Source organism: Pantherophis guttatus, chromosome 4 (genome assembly GCF_059756535.1).
Source record: "Pantherophis guttatus breed Tessera chromosome 4, ASM5975653v1, whole genome shotgun sequence".
Lineage (NCBI taxonomy): Eukaryota > Metazoa > Chordata > Lepidosauria > Squamata > Colubridae > Pantherophis > Pantherophis guttatus.
Window position 1 is genome coordinate 89,403,612 of NC_142066.1, and position 15,622 is coordinate 89,419,233.

Below are 15,622 nucleotides of genomic sequence, written 5' to 3' on the forward strand. Positions count from 1 at the left end.
CTGCTGGGCCTGGGTGTGCTCTACCACCTCTACTCAGCCTTTCTAGCTTGCTGCTTCGCCTCCTTTGGGCTGGGCAGGTCTGTCGAGTGGCAGTGGCAGCAGCCCACAGTGGGGCCGATGTGCATCAGATGTGTGAGGGGAACACACTCCATGTGCAGTCCAAGGGCAAGACTCACAAGGGGACCAAGGAGATGACCAGAGGCGACCTGCTCTCCAAACGCAAGCCAAAATAGACAGTAGGATGGAGTAAGTGTGTCCAGCAGCCACATCATGTGCCTCCCCTCTGCCTCCACCTGCTGCTTGGACCGTCAGCCTGGTGGTAGGGCTCTGGAGCCACAGCGTGCACTGGAAACATCATCCCCCCATGCACAAAAGGCGGCAAGTGTTGGTGTCTGATGATTTCTGGCTGCACCCACCCTGCCCACTGCCTCATCTCTCCTCATCCCATGCCCACCACCCCACCCTCCGGAGACTCCTAGATACCCTCCCCCATAGGCACCACCCATGAAGGTAATGTCAAGCTGGTCATGCCCCTGGGCCATGTCCTGTCAGCTGCAACCACCCTGGCCATGCCCCTCCCCCAGTCCCCACAGGACAACCACAATTATAATCCATCCCGTAATGAAATCGAGTTTGACACCCCTGTTCTAAGATCTAACTCTTTTCCAAACATTGCTGCTGTTGTTATTCTTACTGTTTATTGCACACAGTCAGTCAGATATTTACACAGGATTTGGCATTTTCATCCAATTTACCAAGTCCCAGACAAGGACCTGGGATAGAAAGATGTGGATGTTTGATGGTGTTGAAGGTATTGTCACAGAATGTTTTACTGTTCCAAGTAAAACTGCCTTTTGCAATTGGTGATGGTGTTCAAGTAGTGTTCCAGTTGTTTTGGGATTGCACCGAAATGTGCCAATTATTATTGGTATTATCTTTGTTTTCTTTTTCCACAGTCGTTCTATTTCTATGTATAGATTTTGTGTTTTATTGCCTTCTCCAATTGTTTCTATTCTATTCTACTGGCTACAGGTACTGCCATGTCCACTATCCAGATTTTTTTGCCTTTCTTATTGACAATTAAGAAAATCTATGGAGTTTGTGGCAGGTGCTTATCTGGTTGAATTCTAATGTTTCAGAGCAACATCTTCACTTTCTATTACTTTGCCTAATTTATGGTTCCACAAGTTCTTGCTTGCAAGCAGGTGTTTTTCTTGCAGATATTCCATTGTTGCTACCTTGTTATTCTGTCATAGCAGTTGGATTATATTATCATGGTGCATGATATTTTTCACTGTTTATGGAAAGAACTTGTCCTGCCTTATCTCTCAAGTGTCCCAATGTTTTGTTTTTCTCCCCTCAGCCTGTGGCAATAAAGTTGACCCTGTGTATGAAACACTTCGCTTTGGAACTTCGTTGGCCCAGAAAACCAAGAAAAGCAGTATTGGAAGTAGCTCGGACTCTCCCAAAAGAAATTCTGTAATTATATCATTTCTTTCTCTCTCCTTTAAAAACTTTCCTAATGGGATCTGGATTTTTTTATGTCCCTGCCTCAATTTTATAATCAACTTTCTATTTTAATATATTGGGAGGGAAAGAACAGCAGATCAAAGAGAAAATATAAATATTAGGGACAAAGATAGAAGAAGTCAGAATGAAAAAATAATTAAAAGTATTGAAAATTTTGAACTAAAGGACTATGCATTTATAGAAATATGGGGAAAATTGAAGAAGATAAAGAGTAAAAGAAACTCTTTTAACAAGAGTTTAATATACAAGACGGCAAGTAAAACAAAAACAGACAACTTGTTTAAAATTAAAGTTTAAAATCCTGAGCTATCTGAGATTGACAGAGTGGGAAAAACATTCCAAAAAAGCCCGAACTATAGACTTTTCTGAAGCAAATTCCTTCCTATCCAGAGCCAAATCGGTCTGGCATGTCAGACTAAGCAAACATCTTGTTTACAATTACAATTTTAGGAGGAAAGCAATAACAAAGTTAGATTATTTAGATATTTATTCTGATTGCCATAATTAGAATCTCTATTGTGCAGTAATAACTTCAATTTACATTTTTATAATGTAATCCTGCATACTATGTTGGGCTTCTTTAGGACTCCCAACAATTTTTGCATAAGGGAAAATTTACAGTATGATCAGTTCAGAGCAAAACTGGAGTAATTCTTTGGGCTTTACTTTCCAAATATATCATACTTTTCAATTTCTTTTAGCCAAATCAAAGTATCATTGCCAAACACTAAAAAAAAAAGTTTCATATAAAGTTATGCAACCTAACATCTTATAGATGCCACAAACTCTCATCCTCTTTGTTCTCATCTAACTACAGTATAGGTGCTGAAATTCACAGCATGGTTTTTGCACCTAATCTGATAACCAGTAGTGGGTTCCACTTACCTTTGCTACCAGTTTGGAACTGTGAGTGTGCGTGCATGCATGCTTGCTTTGCTCACACATGGAGCTTCTGCACATACGCAGACCCTTCTGTGCATGCACAGAGCATCCGTGATGACATCTGGGTGGGTGGGCAGATCCTCCTGCAACCGGGGCAAACCGGGGCAAACCGGTAGAAACCCACCACTGCTGATAACATAAGGCAAAAAAGGAAGAGGAGGAGGAGGAAGAGGAGGAGGAAGAGGAGGAGGACTTATATAGTACATGATTTGCATGCAGAAACCTTCCATTTCCTGCATCCCTAATTAGATAAAATTCCTGTTTTATGGATTTTATGCATTGGAGAGCAGCTGCCAGTCAATCCTGACAATATTGACTAAAGTTATAGTACCAGTGGTGGGATTCAAGTAATTTAACAACCGGTTCTCTGCCCTAATGATTTCTTCCAACAACCAGTTTGCCAAACTGCTCAGAAAATTAACAACCGGTTCTCCCAAAGTGGTGAGAACTGGCTGAATCCCACCAGTGTATAGTACTATACTGTTCCTAAGCAAGAGTTGACTAGAACACTATTTAGACAGAGAACAGTAGAAAGATGTAGTAAGATGTAGTCTTACATCTCCCATGCAATATCTGCTCTCCTATAATTTCCATTGTTAAAGCTATTCCAAAGAATTAATTCTTGAATGATCTCTTGAAAGTTTATATCCCTATTAAAATCTGTATACTATTAAAACCTATTACATAAACTTGGTGAAAGAGCATATCATAAGACAACAAATTTTGAACCAAGATATCTCAAATGGGCTAATCTACAGAATGCATCCAAAATCTGGGACTCATGACTCCTATGAAATTGAAATTTGACAAATTTTGTAAAACATTTTATGTTATAAAATTAACATAAAATGGCTTATGACATAATACAAAATGCCATAAAACATTTCCTGTGCTGATGTTTGACTGTGCTATACAATTCAAATTTGGGCTATGCATTCATCTCTGAATGTATCTCTGAACTGTTAAGAACTTTTCAAGTACAATAGAAGTTCTGCCATTGTTTTTTAAAATAAGTTTTTCATTTTTTATTTTTATACATCTCATTTCGTGAATGGTTTGATTCCTGAGTTTCATATATTTCAATATAAATAATCATAACAATATTATTCTTAATAATTACAGTCCATTTTCATTTTTCATTTTACTACTGTCATCTTTCAACTCTAAACCTTCTCATAATTCTATCATACTTCATATCATCTTAATATCTGTTTTTACTATTTCCCCCCTCATATTTCTACTTCTATTTTAGCCCTCTTTTTTCCCCTTTCCCCTATCATTCTAATAATCAGACATGATCTTTCCTTTTTTCATTATTCAATATTCCAATATATCAATCATGATCTTTCTCTAGCTTTTCATTAATAATCACTTTTTGAATATATATAATATTATCTCCAATCCTTCATTTCTTACATTCATTACGTTACTACATTCCTAACATATATTCAAAAATAATTTTTATTTCTTATACCACATATAAACAATTATCGAAGTTATATGATTCTAATATTCATACACATTATTAAAGTACTTTCATAAAATGTTTTGCTTCACACTCCTTTTCTTTTCATTCTACTTTATCCCACATCTTTCACCCTCATCCAAATTTTTAATGTTCTTTTTTTTCACCATCAATTTTACTAATATCTTCTTGTTATTATCTTCTTCTTTCTGATTTCCCAATTCTGCAGGCTCCTCTTCTCCTTCAGATATTTCCGTTCTTTCCCATTGTCCTGGTTTTTACTTGTAATTCTTTGTATTATATTTTCCAGCTTTTTTTCTATATGATCCATACAGCCAGATATTTCCATCATCTCCTTATGTTGTTCTTTTATAAAAGCCTTAATGTTTTAGTATGTCAGCTCCATATCATTATCTCCACTTATTTCCATTTTACAGTCAGTCCAATTTTAAAAAAAACATCCAGGGGGTTATCCACGTCCCTTCCAATCACTTTTATTTGTTCAACAGTTTTATAGTTTGTAGTTTAAAGTAAGTTTGAAGTAAATCCTTATAATCCAACAAAGATAAAAAATTCCCATAGGTGCACAGTTCTCCTCTTAGCAGCAGATGGTGCTCATGATTCAGCTTGGTATTGCCTCTCTGCATAGTGCTGATAATCCAATTTTAATTATTTTAGATTGTAAATCCAATAGGTGGGTGAACAAATAGTAATAAAATTTGATAGTAATAAAATATAAAATAAAATTCCAGATCAATTTCCAGTATTTCAGTATTTTTGCTTTATACACACGCGCGCGCGTGCACACACACACACACACACACACATATATATGTAGGTCTTTGGTTATTCGGGTTTTCTCCCGCGTAAAATTGGAGGTGTCTTGGCAACGTTTCGACGAAGTCTCATTCATCATCTTCAGGCTGGTGTTTTCGGCTTCGTGCTTCTAGGAGCAATGTGTGTGATCACAGCTGTTTCTTCCTTTTAACTGCCAGTGGGGGTGTGAACTGATTGGGTGGGAGCTTGGCTGTGTTCCGATTGGGTGGAGGTGTGTTCTGATTGGTTGGGGGTTTGGCTGTGCTCTGATTGGATGGGGGGTTGGCTGTGCTCTGATTGGATGGGTGTGTGTTCTGTTTAGGTGGGGGCTTGATTGTGCTCGGGTTAGTCTGAGTAGCAGGGGGATTTGAGCTGGTGAGCTGTGTTGCTGTTGTTTGGCTTCGTGTTCGTGGCTGTGCCACCTCTTCATGGTGGGTGTCAGTCTGCTTCATGTATGGATTGGAGGGGTTTAAAGTGGCTAATGATGCAGCTGTGGTCTGGCTTCTGGTCCATGGTCGTGCCTCATCATCAGTGTGGGTTTGAGTCTGCTTTCTGCGTGGATGTGGTGGTTACATCCTGTGTCGCTCTCGTGAGTGTGGGTCTGGTGTCATTCTTTGTGTTAGGGACTCGTTTGTCAATAAGGGCGGGTTTCCAAATGGCTGGTAGGCGGGAGGTATCATCTCGTTTATTCATGCTGTGTGGACGTTTTTCTATCTCGATGGCTTCTCTGATTATTCTGTTGTTAAAGTGTTCAGTTTTGGCGATAGTTCTGGTCTTTTTAAAGTCAATATCATGTCCTGCGGCTTTGAGGTGTTGGACCAGGGAAGAAGTTGGTTCCTCTTTTCTGACTGAGTTCTTGTGTTCTTCAATGCGTGCACTTATTCTTCTGTTGGTTTGTCCGATGTATGTGGTGGGGCAGGCGGTTCATGGGATTTCATATACTCCTTGATTTTCTAACTCAATTTTGTCTTTGGGGTTTCTTAGGATGGTGGATATTTTTTGGTTTCTGCAGAATGCTGTCTTGATGTTTTGTTTGTGGAGGATCTTGCTGATTCTGTCTATGGTGCCTTTTATGTATGGGAGGAGGGCTTTGCCGTTTTCTTGTTCTCTGTCTTGGATTTTAGTGGGGGTTTCTTTTTGGATTAGGTTGGTAATCTTATTTCTTTGGAATCCATTGGATGTTAGTATGTTAGTGAGAGTGTGTAGTTCGGTTATGCAAGTTTTGGTGTATTCGGGTCTTTTCCCATGTAAGATTGAGAGTATCTTGGTGACTTTTCGACAAGGTCCCACTCATCATCTTCAGGCTGGTGTCTTCGGCTTCATGCTTGTGTGAGGAAAGCGTGATCGGAGCTGCTGTCTCTCTATAAATACTGGTGGGGAGGTGTGAGATGCTGACTTTGTTGCTGTGAGTGGGTTGGTTGCCTGTGTTGTTACATCTTGATTAGTTGATGGAGTTGATGTTTGCAGATTAGTCAGCTGTTTTGTAACATCCTGTGTGGGTGAGGTCCTTGATGTGTGCCCATTAGTCTTTTGTGTTTTAATGACCTGGGTAATGGGCTGTGTGTTAACATCCTGAGTTCTAGTGTTGTGATATGCTGAGTTTTTTGATGTAATGTCCTGAGCAGATGGCTGTGATGCTACATCCTGAGCTTTGGTTTGGCTCCGAGTTTGAGGTCTTGCCATGTGTTCATGGTGTGTGTCAGTTTGCTTTGTATGGGGATCAGAGGGGGGGTGCAGCTGTTGGTGATGCCGCCATGGTCTGGCTTCTGGATGGTGGTTGTATTTCATCTATGGGATGGGTTTGGGTTTGAATCTGGTGAGGATGATTGGTGGTGGTGTCATGTGTTATCTGGTTACCACCTTTAAAGCACTCCATGGCTTAGGACCCGGGTACTTGCGGGACCGCCTACTACCACCAATAGCCTCCCACTGGCCAGTACGCTCCCATAGAGAGGGGCTCCTCCGGGTGCCGTCAGCCAAACAATGCTGACTGGCGGCCCCCAGGGGGAGAGCCTTCTCTGTGGGGGCACCTACTATCTGGAACGAGCTCCCCCCAGAGATACGGAGGATCCCGGATCTGCGCACCTTCCGCCATGCCTTAAAGACCTTACTATTTCACCAGGCCGGCCTGGCCTAATTTTCCCCCTCTTTTATAAAAGATTTTTTAAAATTTTAAATATCTTTTGTATTTTATATATTCAATTTTAAATTGGTTTTAAAAGTTTGGGGTTTTAAATTTGTTGGGGCCAAAATTATTTAATCTGATTTTATTCTATTTTTAAATTTTGTATTGTATGTGTTTTTATTGTTTGGCTGTGCACCGCCCTGAGTCCTTCGGGAGTAGGGCGGTATAGAAATCTAATAAAATAAATAAATAAATAAATAAATCTTGGGTCCATGTTAATCTTCGTGGCTGGGACTCTTCTAGTCAACTAGGGCTAGTTTCCAAATGTCCAGTAGGCAGGAGGTATCGTCGTGTTTATTCATGTTATGGGGGTGTTTATTTCAATGGCTTCCATGATTTTTCTCTTGTTGAAGTGTTCAGTTTTGGAGATTAATTTGGTTCCACATACACACACATACATACATACGTGTGTGTGTGTGTGTAGTGTGTGTGTGTGTGTGTAGTGTGTGTGTGTGTGTGTGTGTGCACGTGCTTATTCTGCCACTGGCAAATAGTTCCAGTATGCTTCCCCCTCATATTTCTTGGGGATATTTTCAAAGACAATTATTCTTTTGCCCAGTTCACAAGCCACTCACTTTCTCTGCTCCTGCTCACTCTTGGTTATTCAGGTCATCTTCGGCTTCATGGCAGCCATGTTTGCTGCCACTGCTCCCTGTCATCAGCGGAGGGAGCTTTCCTAGTCAGGGAAGGGAGATGTGACTCCCCTCTATCTGCTAGGTGGGCCATCTTTGCTTTGGCACCCCTCTGGGGTGGCTATGGTCCCAATTTGGACTCTCTGATAAGGAGAGATCAGATCTGGCCGCAGAGTTGGTGGATCAGGCTTCCGAAGGCACCAAAAGTACAAGCAGAAGTCCAGAAGTTCTGCCATTGTTGAAGGCATTAGGATAGCTAGTAAGTAAATATCTCTGAAATAATAACCCAAGAGGTCATGGTTTGTCAAGCGATTTATCAAACCCTATCGCTGTCATTTTTTTTTAAAAAAAAAGACTATTTTTTTCTAAGATTTTGCTCCTTTTCTTTGATTTCTGCAATTCATTCAGTGATCAGAATCTCCTAAGTATATTTCATGCCAAATGAGTAAAGTATTCTCTTAAATAATAAATTATGACTCAAGCCCAAAAAAACTTGAATATAATGTCAGCTTGCCTGGAAAGTTTGATCAGATGGAGAGTGGGTATAGGTTTCTAATAGGATTTGCTTCTTATCAAGTCAGGCTGTGAAATACTAGGTGACACATGAAAATGTGTAGTTTTTAATATTACAGTCATTTTGAAACACACACAAACTTCAGTTTATTGGAACTTGGAATTTAGAAGTACAGTATATTTAATTTGTTGATTTATTTATGTTATTTTTTCCACATTCTTTCAGGTTATTTATGACAGTAAAACTTTTACATTCTTTTTCTTGCTTCCTCCACACAACAATATTGTGCAATAGGTAAAAATTAAAAAAGAATTAGTGGTCCAAGTGCACCCAGTATGGTTCATCAATGAATAGGAATGTTTAAAAATATATTATACATATATTATCACTTATACCTTACTTCTATCTAAGACTCAAGGCAACTCACAAATCACAAAATCATGATGACTTCACACCATTGTAGTGCCTCATAATATGATATATCTCAACAATCCACAATCATAAACCAACATAGCAAGACATCCAGTAGGCAGCTATTCCCACTTAAGTGACACTTTATAATCCAAAACTCTACAGAAAAAGTCTGCCTTGATTGCCTTTCTGAACAAGAAGAATGCCATTCTGGCTTTGTGTTCAACTTACCTTGATTTTCCTACTTCTGTTCCATTATTTGAATTATGAAAACCCATTAACTATAAACAAATGTTATTATAATCCACTAAAGGAATAGGATTATGTTTGCCTGCCAGCTCTTTATACATTTTAAAAACATAAGTTTTTAATTTTTATCCACCTTAACAAATGTGCTGTTATTATTATTATCATCAAATTTAGTTGCTGCCCATCTCGCAGTTCAAAGCAAAATGTGTTATTTCATGAGGTAGCATAGATCATTATCCATTTCATATAGTCCTAAAATAATGTTATGCATTTGATAAAGACAACTGGATTCCAAACAGGTTTTTTTCAACAATAGCATGCTTTAGCTTTTAGATTGAAAATTATTTGCTCTTTCTATAACTAAAAATCATTATCAATCTTCTATATATATTATTAAAACTTTTGTCCTTGTAACTTTCAATTATGCAACATGGTGTATCACAGGGCAACAAGGTAGCTCAAATGGGCTAATTTAACAGAATGCTTCCAAAGTCCAGAAGCCATGAATCTCAAGGGGAAAAGATTTAGGAAAAATTATGGTTGCTACTACCAGGATGTTACTGCTTTAGCTCTGCTGGGCTGTTGTTGCAATCATTTTGAATATTCTGCAACACTTTCCCAGTCTCTCTCACAATAATTCACTTTATCTTCATCCAGCATGAGCCACTTAACTGTCTGCAGAGAAAGGAAGGGAAGGGAGAATGAAGAGAGTAATAGGGAGGCATAGGAAATGATGGAGGAACAGGAAGAAAGGGAGGAAAGAAAGGGAGGGAGGGAGGAACAGAGAGGAAGTAACCCATGAACAATTTTCTGGCTCATGTCAGTCCTCCACAATCCCTGACTCATAACACTATCTCTATGTTTTACCCAACTAGTGCGATACCTCTTCTGCATCTCCATGCATATTTTCTCACTCGCACAGCTCCCCTGTGCCTTTCTTGACCCATACAGAATCTCTTGTGCACCCCATTTTTCCTGCCCCCCTGACATGCATGGTACCTTTTGACCACCTCTATGCCTCCTTCCTTACTCGTTCTGCCTTCCTGCATATCTTCCTGACATGTGCAAGCACATTGCATGCTCCCATGCACTCTCCTTGACCCGTGCTCCCTTGGCATGCTTTTCCCAACTCATACAGCCTCTCTTGCATACCTCCATGCATACTTCCAGACTCACATTGTGCCCCTGCATGCCCTGCCTGAATGCTTTGGTACTTATCACGCATCCTTGCAAACCTCATACATGTTTCTTGATCTACTCTGCCCTCCCACACACATCCTACCTGACTCATGGGCTCTAGCTGACCTGTATAGCACCTCTTCCCTACTTCTATGCACCCATCACAACACATGCCACCCACATACAGGCCCTTCCCTGTCACTGCTGTTTTTGTATTTACCAGATGAGCTATTATTTCTGGACTGTCAGACTTTCTGTAGCTTGCCAAGTCCTTATCTCTGATCCATTACGCATGTCCGCATTCCTTCACTTCTTTCTTCTAACTTTCTTTGTTCTCCTGCCAAGAGGTCCGGCTGCAGAGAGGTGGCCGGCAGGAACGTTGCCAAAATGGAATTATTTTAGATAGTGAGATGGTTTATTTTCTTGCAAAAGTATGCTTCAAGGGATAAGTCTGGATCCACGTCTCTAAATCAAGGTGCGATTACCCAAAAGCAGAATGGGATTAATTAGCACCCTGACACCTGGTAGCAGACGGACGGTTCGTGATTTATGGCTTTTTCCTTGCTTGTTACTTTTGATGATAATCGCATAGGCAATTAGTTTTTAGCTACTGAGGTAAGCTAATTATTTTTGCAAATGTGCCGAAAAAAGAAGTAAAACAAATACAGAATGCATTTTGCCGAAGATGTAGATATCTCTGTTCTCTCTAATGAAGAAGTGAAAAGAATTTTAAAAAGGCTTCAGGAGGAAGATAAAGGCAGAGCTGCTTTTGAAGGTAATGTGCTGCGACCGAGGTCAGTGACGCCCCCTTCCAATTATGCATGGTCTCAAACAGTCTCCCCAGAACCTTTTGTTTTTGAAACGCTTCGTGCAAGGCCAGAGTTTTCACAAATGGCCGAGCATTTTCACCCCCACGCAGAGAGAGAAATAATTCATTATTCTCCTCGCAGCTCCGATCTCTCCCTTCGTGAGCTATAGTAAAAAGCTATAGTGATCTAATAAAAATTTTTGAACAGGAGCTATCCCAGGCAAAAAGGGCTTTATCTATGCTTGAGCAAGATGAGAGAGAGTCCCGTGCTTTTAAAATCTCTAAAAACGCCATTTTGCCTTCTCCTTCGGAGCCAAAGATACCCCCTGGTGGATTTTGTGTCAGGCAAATCAGAACAGAGAGCTGTGCACACGTCACACATGTCACATGATCATCTCTATTCTCAAATTACAAATGCCACGTATGCAGAAAGATTACCTGAGCTGCCCAAAACTAAAGTTGCAGCACCATCTGCTGGTGAAAGTAATTCACTAGAGAAAGCTGAAATGTACCGCATCTTGAGAGAGCAATTACAATTGTTGCAGAAAACTTTATCAGAGATGTCTTTAACTCACTCAGATATTCAGGCTGCAATGCCACAAGTGTCTCCACAGCACTCAATCTTCAGCACCAACCTTCAGCTGGTGTCCTTTTAGATGGAACACAACAAAGCTTAATGCAGCAAAGGCAAATGACTGTGTCTCCAGCAGGTCATGTTAATATTGCAGCTCAAATGCCACAGCTCCAACCACAAATGCATGCACACGTGCCTCAAGTCGTGCAACCAGGACCATTTGTTGGTCCACAATAAGCACAGCAAATACCACAGGTATTTTTACCAGCACAGACAGCATAACAAATGCATGTTCCTCACCAGGCATTTTCTGTTGCTCCACTAACTGGTGAGTCGAAATTAAAGATGTCAGGACAGAATTATAAGGCCTGGCTCAGTGAGATTGGATTATTACATTGCAGAGAAGGTGCTCACTGTATGATTTTTAATCCTCCTGCTCAGCCATGGACTCCTGCAATAAGAGACTTAGAGACTAAAGCTTGCACAACATTATTGATGTCCATGGATACTGAACTGCAGGTTACCTTTCCGCCTGATGCAACAGCCCAACAAATTTGGGTCCAATTGGAAAATTGCTACAGGCCTGTTTCAATTGAATCTTCATGTTTACTCATGTCTGAGTTCCATGGTTCGAGATTGAAACCTGGTGAACAAATTGGAGGACATTTAACCAAACTGAAAGGAATCAGAAGAGAATTGAGAGAAAGAGGCTATCTTATTGATGATATTCAAATGATCAACATTATTATTAACTCATTGAATTATGAATGGAAAGATGCCATTACAAAGATTAATCTAGTGCCTATTGCTCAACGCACAGTGGATAATGTATGCAGACTTTTAATTGAAGAAGAAGCACTTATGTTAGCTACTCCACATTTGAGAGGACCACTCGCATCAAGAGCTCCAGCTAAGCGCCCCTTCCGAGAAAGGACCTACGCTCCAAGGATGCCAAGATGCTACATCTGTAATCGTGTGGGACATGCCACCCGGGATTGTCCCCAACGAGTTCCAGCTCCCGTCACGTACCAGCCCAGAGGAACAGACTCCAGAGGCAGAGGCAGAGGCGGAAGACAAGTCGTCGTGGTCCCAGGCATGATTCGTAAGCTCCGCTCACCACATTGGCTTTAACCAATGATCCACAACCTCAACCAGAGTACGACAGACGACTCCTGTGGACTTTGGACAGTGGTTACCTACAGAAAGGAACTTTTCACAGAGATGCACGAGCCTGAACCTGAACTACGTGAACTTTATTCTTTTTCCAATCATCCTTGTCAGGTCAAAGGAAAAGGAACTATTTATGTTGAAGAGCTCAATGCATTCATTCCTGATGTTTATTATATACCAACAGCAACCAGTAATTTGCTTAATCAGAGTCACTTGTCTAGAGCATTAAAGTTCCAGGTTCACCACCTCGAGAAAGCAAGCTACATAGTTAAAGATGGAGATATTATTGCTGAAACCATGTTAATTGGTGGTGTTTATTACTTAAAGCCAAAGCCTAAATTGCAAACACAGGCAAGTATACAAACTCCAAAAGAGGAGAGCACAGGCCCAGAGAGAGATGCTCCAGAGAGAGATCCTGTTGCTACTCCAAAGGCTCCTAAAGCCAAGAAAAAGAAAATTAGGAAACAGGTTGCTCAGAGCAAGCCTGAGGTTCCTCATAAAACTGTTAATGTTGAGAATTCACTAACTGATAAACCTTTGCATTCCAGGTGTATCCATAAATGGCATAGAAGATTGGGGCATGCCAGTTTCCATGTTCTTAGGAATGTTAAGGATATTGGTGTTGTGTTACCAACCAGCAGAGTAAATGCACAAGGAAACGTTGCTGAGAGCAATGAATAAGAGTTATGCAAACTGGTTTATCAAAAGCTTACTTTATAGTAGAAAAACAGTCTCATAGTCTTTAAACAAATTCCAAGTCTTTGCCATTAAAATCAGTCCAGTAGTTACAGAATCTTCTTACCCAACAAACAGTAGTTGGTTAGGATAACAAACTCACTCTGGTTCACAAACCACGATGGTTGCAGATCCATCCAACCATGATTAGCAGATAGCAACTCCTCTCAATGGTAGCATATCACATCAGCTTCATACACAATGGCAGCATATCATAGCAGCAACTGAACACGTTACAATACCTTGCTTAAATACTCTCACAACCAGTGATTACCTAATTACAGCATGACTCAGCATTAAAGTCACATAATACATTTACAGATTAAAGTTACAGTACACTTATATTGCCTGGACAACTTGTTAGGCTCAAACCATATCCTAACATTCTCCCCTTTGGACAGGTCAATATATACAGTCTAGATTCTTAATCCATAGCTTTCACAACACGTTTTATGTTTGATAGCACCTTGCGCTTTGGTAAAATTATCAGCTATATTGTCTTCTGACATACAATATTCCAACTTAACCATGTTGCTTTGGATACACTGATGAACATTCAGATACCGAATGTCAGTATACTTAGATCTAGTTTTAACTGCTAAATTTGTTGCCATTTTAATAGCAGCTTGGTTGTCCTCATGTATTACAATTGGATAATCCATCTTTAAACCAATATCCATCATTAATTGTTTGTAATAAATCAAATCTGTACAAACAAGTGACAAACATGAGAATTCTGCCTCCATAGTCGATAGACTTATATGTTTTTGACGAATTGATTTCCAGCCAATCAAACAATTGTCTAACATGATAGCTATACCCGATGTGGACTTTCTGGTGGTCACATCAGTAGCAAAACTGGCATCAGCATATGCACTCAATACTAAATCATTGTTAGGTTCTAGATACAATGCATAATGCATCGTCATTTTCAGATATCTTAATATACGCTTTGCAGCCTGCCAATGCCTATCAGTTGGCTCTGCATTATATCTCGCTAATTGGTTTACTCCAAATGAAATATCGGGTTTTGACCAATTGCTTATATAAGATAGACTACCTATAAGAGACTGGTAGCTCTCCTTACTAAATTTAGGACTTTGGATTTCTCCTTGTTGAAAATCCTGTGCCATAGGCGTTTTAGCTGGCTTACATAGCTCCATGCCATAACGTTTCAATATTTGGTTTATTTTGCTAGATTGAGATATTTTATAACCTCTAGCTGTTTGATTGATATCTAAACCCAAATAATGCCTAATATTTCCTAAATTTCTAATTTTAAATTTGGTTTGTAACTGTTTAACAATATCTATGGCTTCCTTCTCAGTTTTAGTTATTATGGCTATATCATCTGTATAACTTTCTTTGTTCTCCTGCCAAGAGGTCCAGCTGCAGAGAGGTGGCCGGCAGGAACTTTGCCAAAATGGAATTATTTTAGATAGTGAGATGGTTTATTTTCTTGCAAAAGTATGCTTCAAGGGAAAAGTCTCGATCCACGTCTCTAAATCAAGGTGCAATTACCCAAAAGCAGAATGGGATTAATTAGCACCCTGACATTCCCAACCCATGAAGCATCTCTTCAAACACACCCATGTACCTTCCCAACTGACAAATACCTCTTGCACATTCCCACATACCTTTCTTGCCCCAAATCCTTATATACATCTTTTAGCGTTTGCAGCAATCCAACCACCACACAAGTAAATAATTCAGCAAGATTCATGTATAAAAGAAACTTTTTCATATACAATACCATACAGCAGAAGCCAGAGCCAGAACTCAGAATCCAGAAGTACAGAATCAATAATCACAGAAGCTATATAATACAGAGGAGCACTCATATATATACAGATCAGTGAACCTAAGCCACACCCAGGCTCCGAGCCATCTGGGTCACCAAACAGCCCCCATTGGCTGACCTGTTGCCATGTCTATTCCAATTCATGACCTCTTATACACTGACAACATCTTTGCTCTCTTGCCCACCAGCCACTTATCTGCCTGCTGGCCTTAGATTTAATCACAGAATAACAGAGTTGGAAGGAACCTTGAAGGTCTTCTAATCCAATCCCCTGCTCAAGCAGGGACCCTATATCATTACATAATGACTGGATAGTGGTTATGGGTCTTCATAATGACAGGACAGCCATTCATAAATGGCTGTCCAATCTCTTTTTAAAAGGCTCCAGTGATGGAGCACTCAAACTTCTGAAGGCAATCTGTTCCACTGGTTTATTGTTTTCACTGTCAGGAAATTTCTCCTCAATTCTAGGAAGTTTCTTTCCTTAACTAGTTTCTATCCTTTGCTTCTTGTTTTGGCTTCTGGTAGTTTGGAAAATAGATTAACCCTGTCTTTTTTCTGGCAGCCCCCAAGACATTGGAACACTGCTACCATGTTGCCCCTAGTCCTTC

The 15,622-nt window shown here is 40.0% G+C and overlaps 1 protein-coding gene across 1 annotated transcript in view; it reads left to right on the forward strand.

Moving 5' to 3' along the window:
- The window catches only part of STAC (SH3 and cysteine rich domain), an 88,858-nt gene that overhangs the window by 9,240 nt on the left and 63,996 nt on the right, over positions 1–15,622 (forward strand). Inside the window, exon 5 of the mRNA XM_087893672.1 lies at positions 1,364–1,479. Coding sequence (XP_087749798.1) covers positions 1,364–1,479 — 116 coding nt within the window. The remainder of the gene's footprint in view (positions 1–1,363; positions 1,480–15,622) is intronic.